This window comes from Coregonus lavaretus, assembly GCF_964263955.1.
Source record: "Coregonus lavaretus genome assembly, chromosome: 13".
Classification (NCBI taxonomy): domain Eukaryota; kingdom Metazoa; phylum Chordata; class Actinopteri; order Salmoniformes; family Salmonidae; genus Coregonus; species Coregonus lavaretus.
Window position 1 is genome coordinate 15,943,285 of NC_140000.1, and position 26,082 is coordinate 15,969,366.

A 26,082-nucleotide genomic window follows, 5' to 3' on the forward strand; every position below is an offset into this window, starting at 1 on the left:
CTCCAAATAGGTGTTATTTACATAGTCAAATATTGTCTTACGAACAATGCATTGGAAGTGTCATTTGGTTCAGTCGATATCTAGCTCACCGGTTATTTCATACGTCTGATATTATGGACATATTTGGGCGTTTTGTTGTGAATCTGCTCTTCCGTGGTGCTAGCCAGTCAGGTAGCTAGCTAGTTAGCTAAATTACTCAACCAGTGTCACTTCAGGGAAATGTGTTTCTTGTGACACAACGGAAACATAATTTCACAGTGGTTCACAAACAAGAGTTGGTCCTTTATTGTCGTGTTAATCGAAGGCCCGTCTTATACAGGATTCCTCCGGAATTTGGCCTGCTTTCGAAGAGTCGCGATGCTGAACGTCCCATCCCAGTCGTTCCCTGCAGCCAGCTCTCAGCAGCGTGTTGCTCCAGCCGGTCAGTCCGGCAGGAACAAGGTACTGTACCGGTAGTTGACGACATGATTGTTGTGTGTGAGAGTCATGCCTATATATCATTGTTACATAATGTTGATGTTGATGACCCATCAGGGAGTTAGACTATTGTGGTCGTACTATATGAATGTTCTGTGGCCCAATTTTATATTGAGTTAGAAGACCCTGTCTGCCTAGTCAACCCTAAATTGATTGTCATCATGCCACACCCTTTGAAAGCAGAAAATGACCTGTCTCTTGCCAACACTTTACTCTTTACTGTACTGTAAGTGTAAGGCTGTGTTATCATAATGCCACATGTGCTGACTGTGAGGGCTGCTCTTCCATTTGTTTCAGGTAGCATTGAAGCCTGGCCACAGTCTGATGGACTGGATCCGTGTGGCTAAGAGTGGCCGGGATCTGACAGGGCTGAGAGGCAGACTCATAGACGTCACAGAGGAGGAGCTGCAGAAACACAACACACGGGACGACTGCTGGACCTGCATACGAGGTGACACAAGCTAGCCTTGTACTGTTTACACACACACACACACACACACACAATAATGGTCCTGGCGTTTCGCAGGTTTTTGTTTAAGCTCAGTACTAACACACCAGATTCAACTAATCAAGGGCTCAATGCCTCTCCAGGGCTAGAGTTGGCGAAACTGGGCTATTACTTAAATTGTTCAGGAAAGTAAATGTGAATACTACACACACACACACACACACACACACACACACACATACACAATAGCTGCATACTATCTGTACACAATTCTCTCCTCTTTCCACCTTCTGTAGGCCTAATTGAGTGATTCCTCACGAAACCCAGACAAACGAAATTCCATGATTTTGGGGATTTTCACAAAATGTAATCCATAGAATAGTCCTTTCGAGGAAGGATTGTGTTTTACATTTGTATCTAAAAGCATAATTGAGAAATAGTGGCAAATTTGTTACATTTTTCCTTACCCAGGCTTCCTTTAAGACCCAATAATGTTTAACCTGTAGATGCTATAATACAAAGGTAAAAATGTTTCATATAAAGCTTTACCACTTGCTCTGTAATATGAGTAGTATTTTGATTTCACAAAAACATTTCTTACATTAATTTATGAATATTGAAACATACCACATGAATATAGAAAATATGTTTAAAAATGCAATATATTATTGAACATGATATACTCTACCGACAAATCAAATTCCAGACTGGGATCTCTGCTAGTTTTAAAGTTATTGCCCTTTTTTTAACACATATATTTGCATAGTTCAGCAATGTAACCAATCACAGCTCTCCTTCTACTTGTATTGTTACACATCCTGCAAATCACCAGCAGAGGGTGACCATTTTGAATCCATTTTCACATTCACTCTGTTGTTAATGCATACGAATTGGATCATAACTCTTAAAGTAGCAGAGATCCCACTCTGGAACTTCGCTAAGCCTGTAGAGTATATTATCTTCAACCATATATTAAAACATTTGCCAATTTCGATATCATTTTTATATATTTTTCAATATTCATAAATTAATGTAAAGAAAAAGTTATTGAAATAAAAATACTACTCATTTTACAGAGAAAGCAGTATAGCTTCATATGACACCAATGTTTGCTTTGTAGCACCTACAGATGAAACACTATGGAGTCTTAAAGGAGGCCTAAGTTAGGCCAAAATGTAATAATATGCCAACTTTGATAAATCAATTCTCAATTATGCTTTTAAATACAAATGTCAAATGTATGTCAAGAATACTTCCTCCAAAGGACTATTACAGTGGGGGAAAAAAGTATTTAGTCAGCCACCCATTGTGCAAGTTCTCCCATTTAAAAAGATGAGAGAGGCCTGTAATTTTCATCATATGTACACATCAACTATGACAGACAAATTGAGAAAATAAAATCCAGAAAATCACATTGTAGGATTTTTAATGAATTTATTTGCAAATTATGGTGGAAAATAAGTATTTGGTCACCTACAAACAAGCAAGATTTCTGGCTCTCACAGACCTGTAACTCCTTCTTTAAGAGGCTCCTCTGTCCTCCACTCGTTACCTGTATTAATGGCACCTGTTTGAACTTGTTATCAGTATAAAAGACACCTGTCCACAACCTCAAACAGTCACACTCCAAACTCCACTATGGCCAAGACCAAAGAGCTGTCAAAGGACACCAGAAACAAAATTGTAGACCTGCACCAGGCTGGGAAGACTGAATCTGCAATAGGTAAGCAGCTTGGTTTGAATAAATCAACTGTGGGTGCAATTATTAGGAAATGGAAGACATACAAGACCACTGATAATCTCCCTCGATCTGGGGCTCCACACAAGATCTCACCCCGTGGGGTCAAATTGATCACAAGAACGGTGAGCAAAAATCCCAGAACCACACGGGGGGACCTAGTGAATGACCTGCAGAGAGCTGGGACCAAAGTAACAAAGCCTACCATCAGTAACACACTACGCCGCCAGGCACTCAAATCCTGCAGTGCCAGACGTGTCCCCCTGCTTAAGCCAGTACATGTCCAGGCCCGTCTGAAGTTTGCTAGAGTGCATTTGGATGATCCAGAAGAGGATTGGGAGAATGTCATATGGTCAGATGAAACCAAAATAGAACTTTTTGGTAAAAACTCAACTCGTCGTGTTTGGAGGACAAAGAATGCTGAGTTGCATCCAAAGAACACCATACCTACTGTGAAGCATGGGGGTGGAAACATCATGCTTTGGGGCTGTTTTTCTGCAAAGGGACCAGAACGACTGATCCGTGTAAAGGAAAGAATGAATGGGGCCATGTATCGTGAGATTTTGAGTGAAAACCTCCTTCCATCAGCAAGGGCATTGAAGATGAAACGTGGCTGGGTCTTTCAGCATGACAATGATCCCAAACACACCGCCCGGGCAACGAAGGAGTGGCTTCGTAAGAAGCATTTCAAGGTCCTGGAGTGGCCTAGCCAGTCTCCAGATCTCAACCCCATAGAAAATCTTTGGAGGGAGTTGAAAGTCTGTGTTGCCCAGCGACAGCCCCAAAACATCACTGCTCTAGAGGAGATCTGCATGGAGGCATGGGCCAAAATACCAGCAACAGTGTGTGAAAACCTTGTGAAGACTTACAGAAAACGTTTGACCTGTGTCATTGCCAACAAAGGGTATATAACAAAGTATTGAGAAACTTTTGTTATTGACCAAATAATTATTTTCCACCATAATTTGCAAATAAATTCATTAAAAATCCTACAATGTGATTTTCTGGAATTTCTTTTCTCATTTTGTCTGTCATAGTTGACGTGTACCTATGATGAAAATTACAGGCCTCTCTCATCTTTTTAAGTGGGAGAACTTGCACAATGGGTGGCTGAATAAATACTTTTTTCCCCCACTGTATATGGATTACAAAATAATGTTATTTTATTGTCTGGGTTTCGTGAGGAATCACTTTCGTGAGGAATCTAGCACATTTCATCCTCTCATTTCCCCATGTGCGTCATTGAGATGAAATGCACTCATTGGTAGTCATGGAGTGGGTTCGTTTGTCTAAGGACATTGAGCAATAAAGCTTAATTGAATTTGCTGTGACTAGGTCTCTGTGCACTTCTTCTGATTCACAGCGGAACAGGGGCGCCCTCCCTCCCTCGCTCCTTCCCTCCCTCTGTGTACCTCTCTTTCTTTCTTCCCTCCCTATACCTCTCTCTCACACAAACTCATCACAGATGCATGGCACACAGCAGGAACCTTTTATGACTTATTTGACAATCAGTCCTTAAAACAACAACATAACAACACCCAACAGCAGCATTAGGTTGTAGAGAAGAAATATGGAGTTACACAACCGTACGCTGATGCCATTATCGTCATGTATCATTATTATTCATGTTTTTATATTTGTTGATCACACTCATCAGCACTCCCATAGGGATGTGTTATGAAGGCATTACCTAACCAATTTAATATCAGTAGGCTTTAAGACAGTTATTGGCGATTGTATACACAAATGAAGGTTCCCTGTGGTAGACATACCTTCTCCTCTCATACAGTTTCCATTGGGACTGTGTCTGTTTTCAGGGTCAGTGACTCACTGGGCTACAGCGTGGCCATGTGCTTGTGTTTGGAGGATAATGTTGTGTTTGTTGGGATAATATTTTTGAGTAGTGTATGTGTCTTTATGTTGTGAGAAGGCTTTCTATAGAAAGCATTGGAGGCTGGGTCAACTCCCCCTCAATACCATACATTACAATGTATATAATTCAATCATTGTTCAAGCATAGTTCAATCATAGTTTAATCATTCATAACCATTTATTTGAATGTATTGGCTGAATTCACTGTTATGTTTGTCGGTGTGAATGGGCCCACATACCTGTAGACTGACTGTACACTGAGTATACAAAACATTAAGAACACCTGCTCTTTCCATGATATAGCTTTCACCTGGTCAGTCTATGATCCCTTATTGATGTCACTTGTTAAATCCACTTCAATCAGTGTAGATGAAGGGGAGGAGACCGGTTAAAGAAGGATTTTTAAGCCTTGAGAAAGTTGAGACATGGATTGTGTATGTGTGCCATTCAGAGCGTGAATGGGCAAGACAAAATATTTAAGTGCCTTTGAACGGGGTATGGTAGTAGGTGCCAGGCGCACCGGTTTGTGCCAAGAACTGCAACGCTGCTGGATTTTTCACGCTCAACAGTTTCTGTGTGTATCAAGAATTGTCCACCACCCAAAGGATATCCATCCAACTTGACACAACTGTGGGAAGCATTGTAGTCAACATGGGCCCAGCATCCCTGTGGAACGTTTTCGACATGTTGTAGAGTTCATGCCCTGACAAATTGAGGCTGTTCTGGGGGTAAAATGTTACAACTCAATATTAGGAAGGTGTTCCTAATGTTTGGTATACTCAGTAATTTGTCACACCTCTTTCAGTACATCTTATACTTCAGTTAGGCTATTGGGTGATGACTTTTGGGAGCCACCATCCCTCCAATGCTGGTCATTTCCTACACGAGTTAGCCCTAATATACAGATCTTTAAAACATTTTCTATTGTGAATTGCTTATATGTTTTTGTTCTTTCTTTTGTTGCATTTTGTGAATAAATACTATTATTTCCTGTGTGTCTCAGGCATGGTTTATAATGTGAGCCCCTACATGGAGTACCACCCTGGAGGAGAAGAGGAACTTATGAAGGCAGCTGGGATAGACGGAACAGACCTTTTTGACCAGGTCAGCTCTCATTGGACTTTCCCGAGTTAAAGGACAACCGTGCAAGTTCACATGTTAAAACACACAAGTTCAAAACATTAAAGCACATGATGTGTGTGATGATGCCGTGCTTGTCTAAGCTCTCTTGCTCACATTCTCCCTGTCTGCCCTTGTCCGCCCTTGTCCCTGTATCTGTGGCCATATGAGCAGGTCCACAGGTGGGTAAACTATGAGTCCATGCTAAAGGAGTGTCTGGTAGGGAGGATGGCTGTGAAGGCCAGCACTGCTCTCAAAGGTACAGTAACACACAATCCCTCAGGACTTTAATGTACCATATTTTCTCTTTCATGCAGGATGTTTTTTGAGACTTTCTAATTTGTCTCCACAGCTCAATCGGTAAAAAAGGACAGCATCACTCATTTGAATGGTAATGTACAAACGAATAATAAGAATAGTGAACAAAACACGTGATTGTTCTGTATTGTCTTGTATTTGTGTGTGGGTGTTCTATATCACGTGTGGCTGAAATCAGAGTCCTTAATCTTGTCTCCCTCTCCTCAGGTCTAGCCCCTCCTCCTCCCCCCACCTCCATGCTCCCTCCTGCTTTCCTCACCCCTCCCTCACCCTCCTCAGCCGCCCCGCCACCACCCCAACCCAAAGACGCCCGGCCCAGGTACGCTCTCAAAACAACAAGAGGAACTGTTATGATATTGAGAATGGTGACACAGACTGGATGATGTGAAGTATGATAGATGGATATGAGCAGGTAATGAACATACTGTATCTGTATATTGTTTTTTTTAGGTATGACTGGTTTCAAACTGATGTCACGGTCAATATTGTGGTTTACACCAAACGGAAGGTAAACAGCCCCACTTTGCAATTTTTAAATGGCAATTTTTAAAATGAGGTTTGAGTGAAATATGAGCCAGAACGGGCAGTAGTTGTTCTTTAACCTCACCTCTCTCCCCCCCTCTTTTCTCTCTTCTCTTTCCCCCGTCTCCCTTATTTTCTCTCCTCATTTATCCTCTCTCAGCTCCCCAGCTCTGGCTGTACCATAGTTGACCTGCAAGATGGTGTTCTACGGGTGGAAGTTCTTCTGGGGAAAATGTCCTACATGCTGTGTCAACGTAAGTCGCAGCTTCCTTTGATACAACATTGTGACTGTTTTCTGACATGAGTTGTCGTAGCCGCCTCTTTCAATCTCCTTTCTTTTATCCATCTATTACAGCCATTCTCTCATTCTTTCTAACCATCCTGTACTAGGGGTGTGAACGTTTAAATGAAATTGGGATCGTTAACTGAAAAACGATGTTTATTATTATATATTTTTCTTATTTCCTCCCATAAAATGTAAATCACAGTTCAGTTATCACACTTAGCACTAACAGGTCCCAATCATCATCATAAAGGGAACATTTTTAGATGAAAGAAATACCTAACAAAACAATGCTGTAAAGTTAGTAGGAGGAGAAATGCATCTTTCAAATGATTTGCCACGGATATAAAGCGCTCTGCACTTCATTCGTCGTTAACAGTTGGAAAAATGGCAGAGAGTGAGACAGGGAAGTGACAGCAGCGAAGTCCTGTAATGGCAATACTTTGAGAAGTTAAATGAGAAGGTGATGAAACGCAAACTTTCCGAGGTGAAATTGAGCTACAGTGGCAGTACAGGTGCAGTGCTTAACCATCTGAAAGGGAGGCACCTTGACACCCAAGCCGTTGCTGGCAGCAGCAGTGCAGGCTCCCAACAACAGACATTAGACAGGCTCTTCAGTCTTCACACGAAATAAGTAACTTGTTTAAAAAAAAAAGTAACAAAAAAAAATAACAGAAAAGTGATGCGTGCATATGTATTCACCTCCTTTGCTATGAAGCCCCTGAATAAGATCTGGTGCAACTAATTACCTTCAGAAGTCACATAATTAGTTAGATTGCACACTTTATTTAAGTGTCACATGATCTGTCACATGATCTCAGTATATATACACCTGTTCTGAAAGGCCCCAGAGTCTGCATCACCACTAAGCAAGGGGCACCACCAAGCAAGCGGCACCATGAAGACCAAGGAGCTCTCCAAACAGGTCAGGGACAAAGTTGTGGAGAAGTACAGATTAGGGTTGGGTTTTTAAAAAATATCTGAAACTTTGAACATCCCACAGAGCACCATTAAATCCATTATTAAAAAATGGAAAGAATATGGTACCACAACAAACCTGCCAAGAGAGGGCAGCACACCAAAACTCACGGACCAGGCAAGGAGGGCATTAATCAGAGAGGCAATTTGAGTATCTGTCCATAGGACCACTTTAAGCCGTACACTCCACAGAGCTGGGCTTTACCGAAGAGTGGCCAGAAAAAAGCCATTGCTTAAAGACAAAAAATAAGCAAACTTGTTTGTTGTTCGCCAAAAGGCATGTGGGAGACTCCCCAAACATATGGAAGAAGGTACTCTGGTCAGATGAGACTAAAATTGAGCTTTTTGGCCATCAAGGAAAACACTATGTCTGGCGCAAACCCAACACCTCTCATCACCCCGTGAACACCATCCCCACAGTGAAGCATGGTGGTGGCAGCCTCATGCTGTGGGAATGTTTTTCATTGGCAGGGACTGGGAAACTGTTCAGAATTGAAGGAATGATGGATGGTGCTAAATACAGGGAAATTCTTGAGGGAAACCTGTTTCAGTCTTCCAGAGATTTGAGACTGGGACGGGGTTTCACCTTCCAGCAGGACAATGACCCTAAGCATACTGCTAAAGCAACATTTGAGTGGTTTAAGGGGAAACATTTAAATGTCTTGGAATGGCCTAGTCAAAGCCCAGACCTCAATCCAATTGAGAATCTGTGGTATGACTGTTGTTGTACACCAGTGGAACATATCCAACTTGAAGGAGCTGGAGCAGTTTTCCTTGAAGAATGGGCAAAAATCCCAGTGGCTAGATGTGCCAAGCTTATAGAGACATACCCCCAAGAGACTTGCAGCTGTAATTGCTGCAAAAGGTGGCTCTACAAAGTATTGACTTTGTTGGGTTGAATAGTTATGCATGCTCATGTTTTCTGTTTTTTTGTCTTATTTCTTGTTTGTTTCACAAAAAAAAATATTTTGCATCTTCAAAGTGGTAGGCATGTTGTGTAAATCAAATGATACAAACACCCAAAAAATCCATTTTAATTACAGGTTGTAAGGCAAGCCACTGTAGAAGCAGCAATATATTGTTGAAAACTATGCTGCTTTTCACAAGCATTCTATAATTACACTATTAGTTTGTGTATCTTACTGTCTGCAAACACCTGTCTGCTAGTTTATTTTCTTAGCAAGCTGTGGCTAAAATAAATAGTGTTAACCACTAATGCTAATTGCTAACGTTAGCTAGCTTGCTAAATTTACTAAGAGTCAGAGCAAACGCTATACAGCCCGGCACCAGTAGTAATGTTACGTTTGATGCCGGAGCTCCAAGGCATGCGTTGAAATTGCTAAGTAGTGCACTTGGAAGCACTGTGTGGATGCCTGTATCACTTTATCAGAAGCAGGTGATTAATGACATCCGAAACTTTGTTTTGTTGAATAACCACCTGGTTGGTTTGGTAAAAGACAAAAAGGCTACGTTGCACATCATCTATAATCATTTGGCTGCTCTAAATTCTTTTAACCAGCAGGTGCCACTAGTGTAGACTGTGTTGATCAAAGCCTCAAGCAATTGGCTGGAATTAGCTTTGTTTCCCCATCACTTGGTACCAGTGCTGGTGTAGGATGTGATTTTCTTTGCAGGTTAGGAGGGCAATTTCACTAACCCTAACCCTTTCCCTAACCTTAACCTTAGTCTCCTAACCTGCTGCATTAATTATCCTAACCTGCTGCGAAAAAGTCACTTCTGGTCGTAGCTGTATCGAAGTGGTGTGAAAACAGTGTTTCTTGTAAGAAAATGTGTAATCTAACATCTAATTTGGGTCCCCTGGAAGCACTGACCAACACTGTGGTTCCTACCCTGTCAATAATTCCTCCCTGGCAGGCTTATTCATTCGTTGTCATGTCAAACAACAATGTATCCAAGGTGCTGCCCACTATATTCCAACTATAATCATTCTATTTCCATGATTCCAACAGTTCACCAATTAACTAGGCCTATATATTTTGCCTATATCATGCAACCTTGCATGGCACGGTGTGGAAATGATAACAAAAGTGCAGGAAATGCAGAAATGTATGAAAATGCTTAACATTATTTTTGGTTGAATCAAATCAAATCAAATCAGATTTTATTGGTCACATGCGCCGAATACAACAGGTGCAGACATTACAGTGAAATGCTTACTTACAGCCCTTAACCAACAGTGCATTTATTTTAAAAAAAATAAAATAACAACAAAAAAAGTGTTGAGAAAAAAAGAGCAGAAGTAAAATAAAATAACAGTAGGGAGGCTATATATACACAGGGGGGTACCTGTGCGGGGGCACCGGCTAGTTGAGATAGTTGAAGTAATATGTACATGTGGGTAGAGTTAAAGTGACTATGCATAAATAATTAACAGAGTAGCAGCAGCGTAAAAAGGATGGGGTGGGGGGGGGGCAGTGCAAATAGTCCGGGTAGTCATGATTAGCTGTTCAGGAGTCTAATGGCTTGGGGGTAGAAGCTGTTGAGAAGTCTTTTGGACCTAGACTTGGCACTCCGGTACCGCTTGCCGTGCGGTAGCAGGGAGAACAGTCTATGACTAGGGTGGCTGGAGTCTTTGACAATTTTGAGGGCCTTCCTCTGACACCACCTGGTATAGAGGTCCTGGATGGCAGGAAGCTTGGCCCCAGTGATGTACTGGGCCGTACGCACTACCCTCTGTAGTGCCTTGCGGTCGGAGGCCAAGCAGTTGCCATACCAGGCGGTGATGCAACCAGTCAGGATGCTCTCGATGGTGCAGCTGTAGAATTTTTTGAGGATCTGAGGACCCATGCCAAATCTTTTCAGTCTCCTGAGGGGGAATAGGCTTTGTCGTGCCCTCTTCACGACTGTCTTGGTGTGTTTGGACCATGATAGTTCATTGGTGATGTGGACACCAAGGAACTTGAAGCTCTCAACCTGTTCCACTACAGCCCCGTCGATGAGAATGGGGGCGTGCTCAGTCCTCTTTTTTTTCCTGTAGTCCACAATCATCTCCTTTGTCTTGGTCACGTTGAGGGAGAGGTTGTTGTCCTGGCACCACACGGCCAGGTCTCTGACCTCCTCCCTATAGGCTGTCTCATCGTTGTCGGTGATCAGGCCTACCACTGTTGTGTCGTCGGCAAACCTAATGATGGTGTTGGAGTCGTGCCTGGCCATGCAGTCATGGGTGAACAGAGAGTACAGGAGGGGACTGAGCACGCACCCCTGAGGGGCCCCCGTGTTGAGGATCAGTGTGGCAGATGTGTTGTTACCTACCCTTACCACCTGGGGGCGGCCCGTCAGGAAGTCCAGGATCCAGTTGCAGAGGGAGGTGTTTAGTCCCAGGATCCTTAGCTTAGTGATGAGCTTAGAGGGCACTATGGTGTTGAATGCTGAGCTGTAGTCAATGAATAGCATTCTCACGTAGGTGTTTCTCTTGTCCAGGTGGGAAAGGGCAGTGTGGAGTGCAATAGAGATTGCATCATCTGTGGATCTGTTGGGGCGGTATGCAAATTGGAGTGGGTCTAGGGTTTCTGCGATAATGCTGTTGATGTGAGCCATTACCAGCCTTTCAAAGCACTTCATGGCTACAGACGTCAGTGCTACGGGTCGGTAGTCATTTAGGCAGGTTATCTTAGAGTCCTTGGGCACGGGGACTATGGTGGTCTGCTTGAAACATGTTGGTATTACAGACTCAGTCAGGGACATGTTGAAAATGTCAGTGAAGACACTTGCCAGTTGGTCAGCACATGCTCGGAGTACACGTCCTGGTAATCCGTCTGGCCCTGCGGCCTTGTGAATGTTGACCTGCTTAAAAGTCTTACTCACATCGGCTACGGAGAGCGTGATCACATAGTCATCCGGAACAGCTGGTGCTCTCATGCATGCTTCAGTGTTGCTTGCCTCGAAGCGAGCATAGAAGTGGTTTAGCTCGTCTGGTAGGCTTGTGTCACTGGGCAGCTCGCGGCTGTGCTTCCCTTTGTAGTCTGTAATAGTTTTCAAGCCCTGCCACATCCGACGAGCGTCAGAGCCAGTGTAGTACGATTCAATCTTAGTCCTTTATTGACTCTTTGCCTGTTTGATGGTTCGTCGGAGGGCATAGCGGGATTTCTTATAAGCGTCCGGGTTAGAGTCCCGTTCCTTGAAAGCGGCAGCTCTACCCTTTAGCTCAGTGCGGATGTTTCCTGTAATCCATGGCTTCTGGTTGGGGTATGTACGTACGGTCACTGTGGGGACGACATCATCGATGCACTTATTGATGAAGCCAGTGACTGATGTGGTGTACTCCTCAATGCTGTCTGAAGAATCCCACTGACCACTTTTTTATTAACCGAGTCACTGGTGCTTCTTGCTTTAGTTTTTGCTTATAAGCAGGAATCAGGAGGATAGAGTTATGGTCAGATTTGCCAAATGGAGGGCGAGGGAGAGCTTTGTATGCGTCTCTGTGTGTGGAGTAAAGGTGGTCTAGAGTTTTTTTTCCTCTGGTTGCACATTTAACATGCTGGTAGAAATTAGGTAGAACGGATTTAAGTTTCCCTGCATTAAAGTCCCCGGCCACTAGGAGCGCTGCATCTGGATGAGCGTTTTCCTGTTCATTTATGGCCTTGTACAACTCATTCAGTGCAATCTTAATGCCAGCATTGGTTTGTGGTGGTAAATAGACAGCTATGAAAAATATAGATGAAAACTCTCTTGGTAAATAGAGTGGTCTACAGCTTATCATAAGATACTCTACCTCAGGCGAGCAAAACCTCGAGACTTCCTTAGTATTTGATTTTGTGCACCAGCTGTTGTTTACAAATATACACAGACCGCCACCCCTTGTCTTACCGGAGTCGGCCGTTCTATCCTGCCGATGTAGCGTATAGCCCGCTAGCTGTATGTTATCATTGTCGTCGTTCAGCCACGACTCGGTGAAACATAGGATATTACCGTTTTTAATGTCACGTTGGTAGGATAATCGTAATCTTAGGTCATCCAATTTGTTATCCAATGATTGAAGATTGGCTAATAGGATTGATGGAAGAGGCAGTTTACTCGCTCGCCGTCGGATCCTTACAAGGCACCCCGATCTACGTCCACGATATCTCCGTCTCTTCCTCACGCGAATGACAGGGATTTGGGCCTTGTCGGGTGTCTGTGTGATATCCTTCACGGCCGCCTCGTTGAAGAAAAAATCTTCGTCCAACACGAGGTGAGTAATCGCTGTCCTGATATCCAGAAGCTCTTTTTGGTTATAAGATACGATGGCAGAAACATTATGTACAAAATAAATTACAAATAACGCGGAAAAACACACATAATAGTACAAATGGTTAGAGGGCTGTAAAAAGGCCAGAATGGAGAAAGCCCCATTGAAATCACTTATTTTACATGTTTAGTCATTTAGCAGATGCTCTTATCCAGAGCAACTTACAGTTAGTGAGTGCATACATTTTTTTTTTTTTAAATGTCATACTGGCCCCACGTGGGAATCGAACCCACAACCCTGGCGTTGCAAATGCCATGCTCTACCAACTGAGCTACATCCCTGCCGGCCATTCCCTCCCCTAACCTGGACGACGCTGGGCCAATTGTGCGCCGCCCCATGGGTCTCCCGGTTGCGGCCGGCTACGACAGAGCCTGGATTCGAACAGCTAGCACTGCGATGCAGTGCCTTAGACCACTGCGCCACTTATAATTGATGTGTTGCCACCCTAGGGTCATGAATTACTCAAAAAGCATATTTAGAACTTTTATGATTCAAAAACATAAAATACCTTCATACCGTCAAAAATGTGATATGATATCTTGGCCATATCGCCCAGCCCTAACATGAAGTCCCATGTACTGACCACTGAGAACATGGAGGAGAGGCACACAGCAGAGAACCTAAATACGGCATTAGCTAACATCGTTGCTGAGTGGGTGCTGCAGTAAGGTGAGTGCTGTCTGGTAGCCACAGGGGAGAACAACTGCCCCCTCGCATTGAGGATTTCAAGTTAACGGCCGACCGCGATACCACAGGCATTGTTTACAGAAAACAGGATCCCCCATTGTAGTGAATGGGGAAATGGCGATCTTTGTGGTCAATATTCGTGGATATATTACAAAAAAACACTGAAAATGATCATGGTACCAAAAATGGCTTCTATTTCACCAGTTGTATGTCCTTGAACCGATCACTTTAAAATCACACACAGACGAAGTTAGAAGGATAATTTAGTTGCTTATGGCAGCCTGCAATACCTCGGTCGACCTTCAACTTGAGATACTTAATGAGAGGGGGCAGCACTGAGCTAGCCTGCAACGTCACTTCCTAGAGTAGCTCAAACTGCTCATGCAATGTTTCCGAAAACTCCTCCATGAAGCAAGATGGTGACTTAGTGAAATTACACTTCCTAATCTTCAAATGAGCCACTGAGCATTCTCATAGGAAACAGTGGGGTGAAGTCATCGATGGCTTCGTCCATATTTTTTACAGTCTATGGGTAGCCATGAATGCGGTAGTTTGAACTGCATTGGCCCCTAGCGGTCATATGCAGCACTATATCTGCATTGTGAATGGTTTTATGATTTTTTCTTATGGTTCAAACAATAAAAATAGCAGTTTAAACGTTGACATTTTTTACATTTGTCACGTCCCTATCCTGGACCCTAGTTAGGGCTGGCACAATTACCTTTCCCCTTTAACCGATGAAGACCCCCTTAAGATGTAAGATGGCGCCAACAGACATGGCAGCTCTGTTTCTAGCTCCTAAGAAACTTTGCAGTATTTTGTTTTTTTGTGTGTTATTTCTTACATTATTAGCCCAGAAAGTTTTTTGTGTTATTACATACAGCCGGAAATAAATTGTGGATATCAGAGTGGCGGTAACTCACCAGCATTACGACCAGGAATACGACTTTCATGAATTGGATCCTTTGTTCGTACCCCCCAGGGCAATTGAACTTATCCCAGAGGCTGCTCCAAGATGCCGCCATCGGAGAAGAGGTATTCGGAGTGGACTTCTAGTCCGACTCAGGAGGCGTGCACACCATCCACCACTTCCGAGTATATTACTCGCTAATGTTCAGTCTCTGGACAATAAAGTAGACGAGCTTAGGGCGAGGATCTCCTTCCAGAGAGACATCAGGAACTGTAACATACTCTGTTTCACGGAATCATGGCTCTCTCGGGATATACTGTCCCCGTCCATACAGCCAGCTGGGTTCTCAGTTCATCGCGCAGACAGGAATAAAGAACTCTCTGGGAAGAAGAAATGCGGTGGTGTATGTTTCATGATTAACTACTCATGGTGTGATTGTGATAACCTACAGAAACTCAAGTCCTTTTGTTCACCCGACCTAGAATACCTCACAATCAAATGCTGACCGTATTACCTCCCAAGATAATTCTCTTAGGTTATAGTCACAGCAGTGTATATTCCCCCTCAAGCCGATACCACGACTGCCCTCAAGGAACTACACTGGACTTTATGCAAACTGGAAACCACATATCCTAAGGCTGCATTTATTGTAGCTGGGGATTTTAACAAAGCAAATTTGAGGAAAACGCTACCGAAGTTCTATCAACACATTGACTGTAGTACTCGCTTAGGAAAAACACTAGACCACTGCTTCTCGCCTTTTCGAGATGTCTACAAGGCCCTCCCCCGCCCTCCCTTCGGCAAATCAGATCACGACTCCATTTTGCTACTCCCTTCCTATAGGCAGAAACTCAAACAGGAACTACCCGTGCTAAGGTCTATTCAACGCTGGTCTGACCAATCAGAATCCATTATTGTTTTGATCATGCAGACTGGGATATGTTCTGGGTAGCCTCTGAGAATAACATTGACGTATACACGGACACGGTGACTGAGTTCATCAAGAAGTGTATAGGGGATGTTGTTCCCACGGTGACTATTAAAACCTACCCAAACCAGAAACCGTGGATATATGGCAGCATTGGCGCAAAACTGAAAGCGCGAACTACCGCATTTAACCATGGCAAGGTGACTGGGAATATGGTTGAATACAAACAGTGTAGTTATTCCCTCCGTAAGGCAATCAAACAGGCAAAACGTCAGTATAGAGACAAAGTGGAGTCGCAAGTCAACGGCTCAGACACAAGATGAATGTGGCAGGGTCTACAGACAATCACGGATTACAAAGGGAAAACCAGCCACGTCGCGGACACTGACGTCTTGCTCCCAGACAAGCTAAACACCTTCTTAGCCCACTTTGAGGATAACACAGTTCCACCGACGCGGCCCGCTACCAAGGACTGTGGGCTCTCTTTCTCTGTGGCTGACGTGAGTAAGACATTTAAGCGTGTTAACCCTCGTAAGGCTGCCGGCCCAGACGGCATCCCTAGCCGTGTCCTCAGAGCATGTGCAGACCAGCTGGCTGGAGTGTTTACGGACATATTCAATCTCTCCCTATCCCACTTGCTTCAAGATGTCCACCATTGTTCCTGTACCCAAGAAAGCAAAGGTAACTGAACTAAATGACTATCGCCCCGTAGCACTCACTTCTGTCATCATGAAGTGCTTTGAGAGGCTAGTTAAGGATCATATCACCTCTACCGCCCCAATAGATCCACAGACGATGCCATCGCACTGCCCTATCCCATCTGGACAAGAGGAATAGCTACATCAGAATGAAAGACTATTATAGCTCAGCCTTCAACACCATAATACCCTCCAAGCTCATCATTAAGATGGGGGCCCTGGGTCTGAACCCCGCCCTGTGCAACTGGGTCATGGACTTCCTGACGGGCCGCCCCCAGGTGGTGAAGGTAGGAAAAAACACCTCCACTCCGCTGATCTTCAACACAGGGGCCCCACAAGGGTGCGTGCTCAGCCCCCTCCTGTACTCCCTGTTCATCCATGACTGCGTGGCCATGCACGCCTCTAGCTCAATCATCAAGTTTGCAGACGACACAACAGTAGTAGGCCTGATTACCACAATGACAATACAGCCTACAGGGAGGAGGTGAGGGCCCTGGCGGCGTGGTGCCAGGAAAATAACCTCTCCCTCAACGTTAACAAAACGAAGGAGCTGATCGTGGACTTCAGGAAACAGCAGAGGGAACACGCCCCTATCCACATCGACGGGACCGCAGTGGAGAAGGTGAAAAGCTTCAAGTACACATCACTGATAATCTGAAATGGTCCACCCAAACAGACAGTGTGGTGAAGAAGGCGCAACAGCGCCGCTTCAACCTCAGGAGGCTGAAGAAATTCAGTTTTGCCCCTAAGACCACAAACTTTTACAGATGCACAATTGAGAGCATCCTGTTGGGCTGTATCACCGCCTGGTACGGCAACTGCACCGCCCACAACCGCAGGGCTTTCCAGAGGGTGGTGCGGTCGCCCAACGCATCCCCGGGGGCACACTGCCTGCCCTCCAGGACACCTACATTACCCAATGTCACAGGAAGGCCAAAAAGTTCAAGGACATCAACCACCCGAGCCATGGCCTGTTCACCCCGCATCATCCAGAAGGTGAGGTCAGTACAGGTGCATCAAAGCTGGGACCGAGAGACTGAAAAACAGCTTCTATCTCAAGGCCATCAGACTGTTAAATAGCCATCACTAGCTGGCTACCACCCAGTTACTCTACCCTGCACCTTAGAGGCTGCTGCCCTATACAGTGCCCTCCACTATTATTGGCACCCCTGTTTAAGATGTGGTCGAGGACTTCCAAATTTTTTTTTTTTTAACAACATAGAACCCAAATGCAAAAAAAGAGAAAAATCCAACCTTTTATTTAAGTACATTACTTTGGTGGTAAAAAAAAAAATCACACATTTAGAAAAAAAAAAAACTTGAAATCATGTGTCCCACAATTATTGGCACCCCTGATGTTAATACTTAAAATTTAATTGATTAAAAAAAAAATTGGAAGTCCTCGACCACATCTTAAACAGGGGTGCCAATAATAGTGGAGGGCACTGTACATAGACATGGAATCACTGGCCACTTTAATAATGGAACACTAGTCACTTTAATAATGTTTACATACTGCTTTACTCATCTCTCATATGTATATACTGTATTCTAGTCAATGCCACTCCGACATTGCTCGTCCTAATATTTAGATATTTCTTAATTCCAATTATTTTACTTTTAGATTTGTGTATTGTTGTGAAATGTTAGATACTACTGCACTGTTGGAGCTAGGAACACAAGCATTTTGCTACACCCGCAATAACATCTGCTAAATATGTGTATGTGACCAATAAAATTTGATTGGATTGTTTTTTTTAAAGGGAATTTGGGGGATTTTTAAAATGTTGTTGTTGTGTGGAACGAACAGCTGACTGAAGCCGGACGGCCGGGCATTTGTGTGGTTGAGTCTGTTTCTGCTGTAACATGGACTCTTAACAACGTGATGAAACTTTGTTGCTCCTTGCTGAAACATGCACGGTGTTGTAGCAAATTAGTCTTCGGTTGCCTAGGCAATGACCCTTCCCTGCAGCTGCACACATCAGCACATGCAGTCAGGAGCGGAGAGGAGGAGGAGAAAACAAAAAAAGTTTTTTTTCTCCCATTATTATAATTTTTTGTTATTCTAACCGTTATTACGGTGACCATGGTCATTTTGGTTGGCCAATTATTGTCATCCAAAATTCCATGACCATCACAGCTCTAGTCCATTATCAGCTTTAATTATATTGTTGAGTTCCCTCAGAGCTTATTTTTCCATCTGTGTTCCAGCCTGCCAGAGGACTTGACACCATTAGTGTCTAGTGTTTACCACTGGCTTATTAATGTTGGATGGAAATATTAACTGTGTCAACCAGAGGAAATAAACACTGTGCCCATTTCCATTAAACTTTCTATATCGCTCTATCTCTATCCCCCTCTGTCTGTCTCTCTCTCTCTCTCTTTCTGTCTCTATCTCTCTGTAAAATGGGGACTTTTCTTGTGATTAATTTGATTATATTAATTTATGGTAAACAACTCACTAAGAGGCTCTCTTTTTCAGGTCTAGCCCAAGAAGTAGAGAGAAGCGTTGCTGGTAAGGAGAACATTTATGATCTGATGTCTTTTCATAAGCTAAAGCTGACAAACTGTTAACGTTTTCCAACTCCCTCCCTCCCCCTTCCCATCTTTCTCCTTCTCTCCTCCCCCTCTCTCTCTCTCTCTCTCTCTCTCTCTCTATGCTGGTACAGTCCAGACAGCCTGTGCTGTGGGGAAGATTCAGGTCAGCATGCGTAAAGCAGCCAAAGGAAAGTGGGAGGAGCTTGGTGAACCACTGGAATTCCATGATTCTCTTTTCAGGAAGAAAGATCGAGGTATGAATAGGGGCTCTTTTCCAATACGTCTTTCCTTGATTCCTCACGGCCTCACTCCTCACCTTCTTCTCAAAATGCGTTTTGAGGAGGAGGCAAGGAGAGAGGAAGTGAGGAATCGGGAAAAGACGAAAGAAAGAGCCAGGATGCCATTTCAGACACATCCAAAGAGATGTTTATCCATCTGTCTTATCTTCTGAATTGATTGAATTACTTTCCCATATTAACCAAAATCACATGTCAGTTATTCACTCTCTCTCTCTCTGCAGCGATCTTCTACAGGGAGTGTATGTTAGTTTCTAAGACAGAGGTCACACATGACACATGGGTGTTCCGGTTACAACTCCCTCTAGGGACGCTCATGCACGTGCCTGTTGGGAAACACATCTACCTCAAGGCCCTCATCCAAGGTAAGGGCTAGCCTATAGATCCATGCTAATGCTACATCTGGGCTAGCGCTAATCCCATAGCAGCCCATGTGGTCCATTGCTAGTGCTTATGCTATCCTACATGTGTAGACAGTGAGGTGGTGAAGCCCTACACGCCGGTCGAGGAAACACTGGTACCAGCTACACAGGACTCTACACAGGGGACCGCAGCCACTGACGTCTTCCTCATGATCAAAGTCTACCCAGATGGAGTGTTGACTCCACACCTAAACAACCTCAACATCGGTAAGTCTGAGGCCACCAGTAACCCTCCCGGTTACAGCTAAGTGGGTTGATCAAATCACATTTTATTTATCACTTGCGCCGAATACAACTGATGTAGACTTTACAGTGAAATGCTTGCTTACGAACCTTCCACAACGATGCAGAGTTTAAAATAACAAATAAATAAAATAATAGTGACTAACACAAGAGGAATAAAATAAAACACACAAGAATGGAGCTATACACAGGGAGTACCAGTACCAGATCAAGGAACTTGAGGTGGATATATACATGAAGGCAGGGTAAAGTGACACGGCATCCGGATAGATAATAATAATAATTAAAAAAATAAAGAAATATAAGGTTGTTAGTGAGTGGGTTGTGTGGGTGCGTGCGTGCGTTTGTTTCTGTGTGTGTAAATCGATGTCTGTGTTCATGTGCTGTGTGTTCATATGTAAGTGGAATATTAATATATAGAGGTCAAGTGTATTTGTTTTATAATGGGCTACTACTTCATCCTAGCCATGTGTAGGCGTAGGCTGTACACAGAGTCAATTGGCTTGTGTGTGAGGTGTACAGCAGCATACGTCAATCTGCAGGTGGTTTAGCCGCGCTGTGGAATACTAATGTCTTAGATAAGTGAGCAAGGTAGGCATCAACAACAACATCAAAAGAATATAAAAATAGCAGATCAGAAACCGGAGGTAAGGCAATTTTTCTTCCAACCAGGATTGATTAGATGACCTTTATTTTTTTTATTTTTTTATCTTTAAAAAAAAAAAAAAAAAAAAAAAATTTTGGGGGGGGGGGAATGGATCAGCTTAATATTGCAGATAGATTGTATCTTCTATCAATGTAATTGTCTGCATCACTTCCAATCCCCCATGTTTATTTTTATTTTTTATATATATATTCCCCTTTATTACTTTTCAACCCCACCATCCTTTCCCTACTTGGAGTAAATTAGTGAACAACAATGCCCAGGCCTCTACTTCCGGTCTATACTTACTATCTACACCTTATGGACAGAGTTAATTTTACAATAATTCTATATATATATATATATATTTATTTATTTATTTTTTTGCTCCTGAACTTCTTCTACTCTCAACCTCTCCGATCATTTTCATGATGTCCATCCGGTTTGCTTCTAAATGCCATATCTTTCTAACTGTGCTCTTTCCCAAAAGCTCCCAACATACAACCTATATACTTATTATGGACACAGTATGCTTACATTATTAGCTATCTTTGTTATTATTTGTTGTTATTTGTTATTAGTCCCATCCTTCAACTCTATTCAATACCTCCCATCTATCTCTTAACACCATCCATATAGGATTTCTATTTGCCATATATATTTCAACCGTACTGTGATGTTTTACAAAAGTTCTGAACCTTTCTATTCTCATTGCTTCTACAGATTGTGAATTAAAAATAAACATTTTTGCTAAAAGTATTATTATATTATTGATTGATTGACTATGACTTTTCAGATCACCCAGTAATGCTATCTGCAAGGTTAGTTCCAGGTAAATATTGCAATCCTTTAGCCATTCCTGGACCTGTGTCCAAAAACAAGCTACAAATGGACAGAACCAAAACAAATGATCTAATGATTCTATCTCTTCACAGCAAAATCTGCAGAGCTGGGAAGATTGTATCCCCCATATAAATAACATTCTATTGGTAGCAAGAATTTTATATAATAATTTAAATTGAAAGATTCTAATTTTTGAATCCGGTGTCGTTTTGCGTGTCAGTTCATAAACACTATGCCATGGGATCGGTACGTCAAAGATCTCTTCCCAACTATTTTGCAATCTATATGGGACGGCTGTCAATCCTTTGGTCCTTAAGTGAAACTGATATACTTTTTTATTTATCACAGTTTTCCTTAACCAATTATGTTCTTTAATGCAAGGCCGACAGACAAGTTCCTTACTTTCTCCCCCTTCAACTTTCCTCTTCCACTTTTGCGGTAAGGCTGCAATTATTTGGTTGTAATTTTGGGTAGAGCAGACATTTCCATATGTTTTTGTTAGCTGCATGTGCGACATAACTCCACCAGTCCTACCGATGATATCATTTACGAAGATTATACCTTTTTTAAACATTCTGTCAAAAAATAAAGGTTTTTTGTCAATTAGTATATTTGAATTTAACCACAATATTTGTTGCATTATTTGTTCTGTCGTTTCTGGAGGATTAAATTGAAATTGCAACCAACTTTCTATGGCTTGTTTTAGAAATAGTGACATTTGGGAGATTATTTCTTTTTCAAATAACTGAAAGTGAGAGGTTGTAATCTGAATAAAGGGAAAAAGGCCTTTCTTGAACAGTGGGTGAGACAATCTTACTAATTTGCTTGAGAACCAGTTCGGATTTAAGTATAACTTTTGGATGACTGAAGATTTTAGTGAAAGGTCTAATGCTTTAATATTTAATAATTTCTGTCCTCCGAATTCATATTCATTATATAAATATGCTCTTTTAATTTTGTCTGGCTTGCCGTTCCAAATAAAATTGAATATTTTTTTCTCATATAATTTAAAAAACTGTTTGCTAGGCGTAGGCAAGACCATAAGCAAATAGGTAAACTGGGATAATACTAAAGAGTTAATCAGGGTGATTTTTCCACAAATTGACAGGTATTTTCCTTTCCATGGTAGTAAGATCTTATCTATTTTTGCTAACTTTCTATTAAAATGTATTGAAGTGAGATCATTTATTTCCTTTGGGATATGTATTCCGAGTATATCCACATCACCATCAGACCATTTTATTGGTAAACTACATGGTAATGTAAAAATTGTATTTTTTTGTGATCCAATACGTAATATAGTACATTTGTCATAATTTGGTTTTAATCCAGAGAGGTTAGAAAATGTATCTAGATCCTCTATGAGGCTGTGGAGGGATTCTAGTTGTGGATCTAAAAGAAAACATGAATCATCTGCGTACAATGACACCTTTGTTTTTAAGCCCTGTATTTCTAATCCTCTGATATTATTATTGGATCTGATTTTAATAGCTAACATCTCGATGGCCACAATAAATAGATATGCCGATAGTGGACAACCTTGTTTCACTCCTCTTGACAGTTTAAAACTTTCTGAGAAATAGCCATTATTTACTATTTTACACCTAGGGTTACTATACATGATTTTGACCCATTTTATAAGAGATTCTCCAAAATTGAAATGCTCCAGGCATTTATATATAAATCCCAGTCGAACTTTATCAAATGCCTTTTCGAAGTCTGCTATGAATAGCAGGCCTGGTTTCCCATATTTTCCACAGTGTTCTATTGTTTCCAATACTTGCCTTATATTATCTCCAATGTATCTTCCATGTAAAAAACCTGTCTGATTAGAATGAATAATATCCGACAATACCTTTTTAATTCTATGCGCTATACATTTTGCTAGGATTTTTGCATCACAACACTGAAGTGTAAGGGGCCTCCAATTTTGTAAATGGACTGGATCTTTATATTTTCCACTTGTATCCTGTTTCAGTAATAATGAGATCAGACCTTCTTCTTGAGTGTCAGATAATCTACCATTTACATAGGAGTGGTTAAAACATGCTAATAACGGTCCTCTTAGTATATCAAAAAGGGTTTGGTATACCTCGATTGGTATGCCATCCAACCCTGGAGTTTTCCCGGACTTAAAGTCTTTAATTGCATCCAGAAGTTCCTCCTCTGTAATTTCACCTTCACATGAGTCTTTCTGTGTGGCTGTTAATTTGACATTATCAATAGAAAAAAAATCTCTACAATTAGCTTCAGTTAGAGGAGATGGAGTCGACTGAAAAGAAAACATATGCTTAAAGTACTTTGTTTCTTCCTTCAAAATATCATTAGGTGAATTATGGGTGACTCCGTCAATTGTAACCAGTTTCATTAAGTTCTTTTTGGTAGCATTCCTATGTTGAAGATTAAAAAAGAATTTTGTGCATTTTTCCCCATATTCCATCCAGTTTGCTTTATTTTTATAATATATTACACTTGATCTTTCTTGAATAAGTTTTTCCATTTCTTTTTGTTTTTCCTCTAATTTATTCTGAGCCTCTATGTTACAGTTTTTATTGCCATCTATCTGTTCTGTTAGACTTTCTATTTCCTTTCTTAGTATAAACTCTTTTGACCTAAATTGCTTTTGTTTTCGAGATGAGTACTGAATTGCATGGCCTCTAAAGGCACATTTAAAGGTGTCCCATACAATAAGGGGATTCGCTGTACCTATGTTATGTTGGAAAAAGTCAGTTATAAATTCCTTTGTTCTAATTATAAATAAATTATCATCCAATAGGCTTTGATTAAATTTCCAATATCCTCGCCCACGTGGAAATTCAGTCAGAGTAATGTATATGCCTATTATATGATGGTCCGACCGCATTCTGTCCCCTATCAACACTTTTTTTACTTTTGGTGCCAACGAGAATGAGATAAGAAAGAAGTCAAGACGACTAGCTTGATTCAGTCGCCGCCATGTATATCTCACTAGATCAGCATATTTAAGCCTCCATATATCTACTAGTTCTAATGTATCCATGACATTCACAATTTCCTTAAGAGCATGTGGGTGATTGTTTGTGGTGTGATTTCCTTTTCGGTCCATTGAGCTATTTAAAACAGTATTATAATCCCCCACCATAATAATATTGTCTTGAGTTGCTTGCAGGCTTGATCATTTATTATATATATTGTCAAAGAATTGTGGATCATCATTATTTGGTCCGTAAAGGTTAATGAGCCATATCTGTTTATGGTCCAATACCATATTTAAAATAATCCATCTACCTTGCGTATCTATTTGGACAATTTGCACATTCGGATCGAAATTACTATTAATTAATATCATCACCCCTTTTGAATTTCTTTGCCCATGGGAGAAGTATATTTCCCCCCCCCATTATTTTTTCCACGCTACTTCATCTCGAATTGTTGAATGAGTTTCCTGTATACAATAGATATTATATTCCTTCTCTTTGAGCCATGTAAATATTGTTCTTCTTTTGTTATTATCAGCTAAGCCATTACAATTATAACTGGCTATACTTATTTCACCATACACCATAATGAGATACAAGTTTCAAGTCTATTTATCATTATATATGTTTGTAAATTTACCAATAAAAAATAGCGTAATGATTGAGTGTCCATATAGCTGTACCGTGATATTTGCATTGCTACGGAGTAACCCTTCAATTGTTCTCCACTAATTCCCCCGCTAAAGCCCCTCCCCATCCCAAGTTGAGCCGTCATCCCAGTGATCAGCATCCCACCCACGTCCCTCCGTATCCCTAAGGCCCCGAGAGGCCAGGACCCATCCATCGAAAACAGCACACAGTGCCACCCACAAAACAGAAGCAGGTTAACCGCCAAAAGCATTTCCAATGCTTTCACCTCTATATATATATATATATATATCTATATAACTATTATTATTTTTTTAATTATGCATATCCTATTTTCCATCATTATCAATTAATATGCGTAATAATGTCGGCAGTTCACGCATAGGATTCTAACATATAACCCGGATTGCCATTGTATTACATTTAATTCATTGACAAGCAATTATTATCCTAGCAAATAATTCCTGCGGTCCATCCCATACCCCCCCCCCCAACATCCCCACCCCCCCACAACAGATGCCAGACAAGCACACACGCACATACTCACATACTCCAACACACTCAACCCCCCTCCTCCACAATCCACCATAAAATCCGATACTCAACGGCTGTTATATCCCAGATCCCAACTCGAGAAATAACTTGATCGACGTGTGCACATACAGTTAAAGCTGATTGAGAAAGCATGCAGATTGAGCAGAAATTGATAACAATGTGAGATTTGATTAATCTACTTAATCTATGTCAAGTCCTAGGTGATGGAGATCAGATCCACCCTCTTCACCTGAGACACAAACACTCTGATCCCCTGTTGTAACCATTTTCCCAAGCATCTCCATGCGGTCAGACCTTTGATTATTTTGTGCCACCTGGGCCACAATGATAAACCCCCTCTCTGATTGTCCGAGTGTGACCCCCTCCCCATGGGTTACTGCAGCCAGTGTTGCCAGCACTGCCACTACCTGGGTGGGCGTACCCCACCGGAATCCCCACCGGCTAGGTAAAAGGTCGTCAAGGTTCTCATTAGCAGCTTTGAGAATTTCCTTGTATATTATGCTCTCCCATCAGGGGGCTCTGGCTTTGTAGGACCAACCCTGCCAGGCAGGCTCAGAATCTTGAGGGGGCGGTGCTGCTCAAGTAGGTCTCTGACCGCATTTATTTCTCTGTTTAGGCTGCATATTCACAGCAGGTCCATAAAATAGATGGGAACTTCTCTTTGGTGTATGGGTCGCTCAGGTGGGTGTCCAGGTTATAGGGTTAGGGATC

General features: G+C 42.0%; 1 protein-coding gene across 1 annotated transcript in view; it reads left to right on the forward strand.

The window, feature by feature from the left end:
- The first annotated feature begins 68 nt into the window (after positions 1–68).
- The window catches only part of LOC311139377 (cytochrome b5 reductase 4-like), a 30,160-nt gene continuing 4,146 nt past the window's right edge, over positions 69–26,082 (forward strand). The window contains exons 1-12 of the mRNA XM_084174246.1: positions 69–441; positions 775–928; positions 5,539–5,639; positions 5,829–5,913; positions 6,007–6,045; positions 6,180–6,291; positions 6,423–6,480; positions 6,655–6,748; positions 18,709–18,741; positions 18,896–19,018; positions 19,285–19,425; positions 19,534–19,693. Of these exons, the coding sequence (XP_084030372.1) occupies positions 358–441; positions 775–928; positions 5,539–5,639; positions 5,829–5,913; positions 6,007–6,045; positions 6,180–6,291; positions 6,423–6,480; positions 6,655–6,748; positions 18,709–18,741; positions 18,896–19,018; positions 19,285–19,425; positions 19,534–19,693 (1,184 nt within the window). The 5' untranslated portion in view covers positions 69–357. The remainder of the gene's footprint in view (positions 442–774; positions 929–5,538; positions 5,640–5,828; positions 5,914–6,006; positions 6,046–6,179; positions 6,292–6,422; positions 6,481–6,654; positions 6,749–18,708; positions 18,742–18,895; positions 19,019–19,284; positions 19,426–19,533; positions 19,694–26,082) is intronic.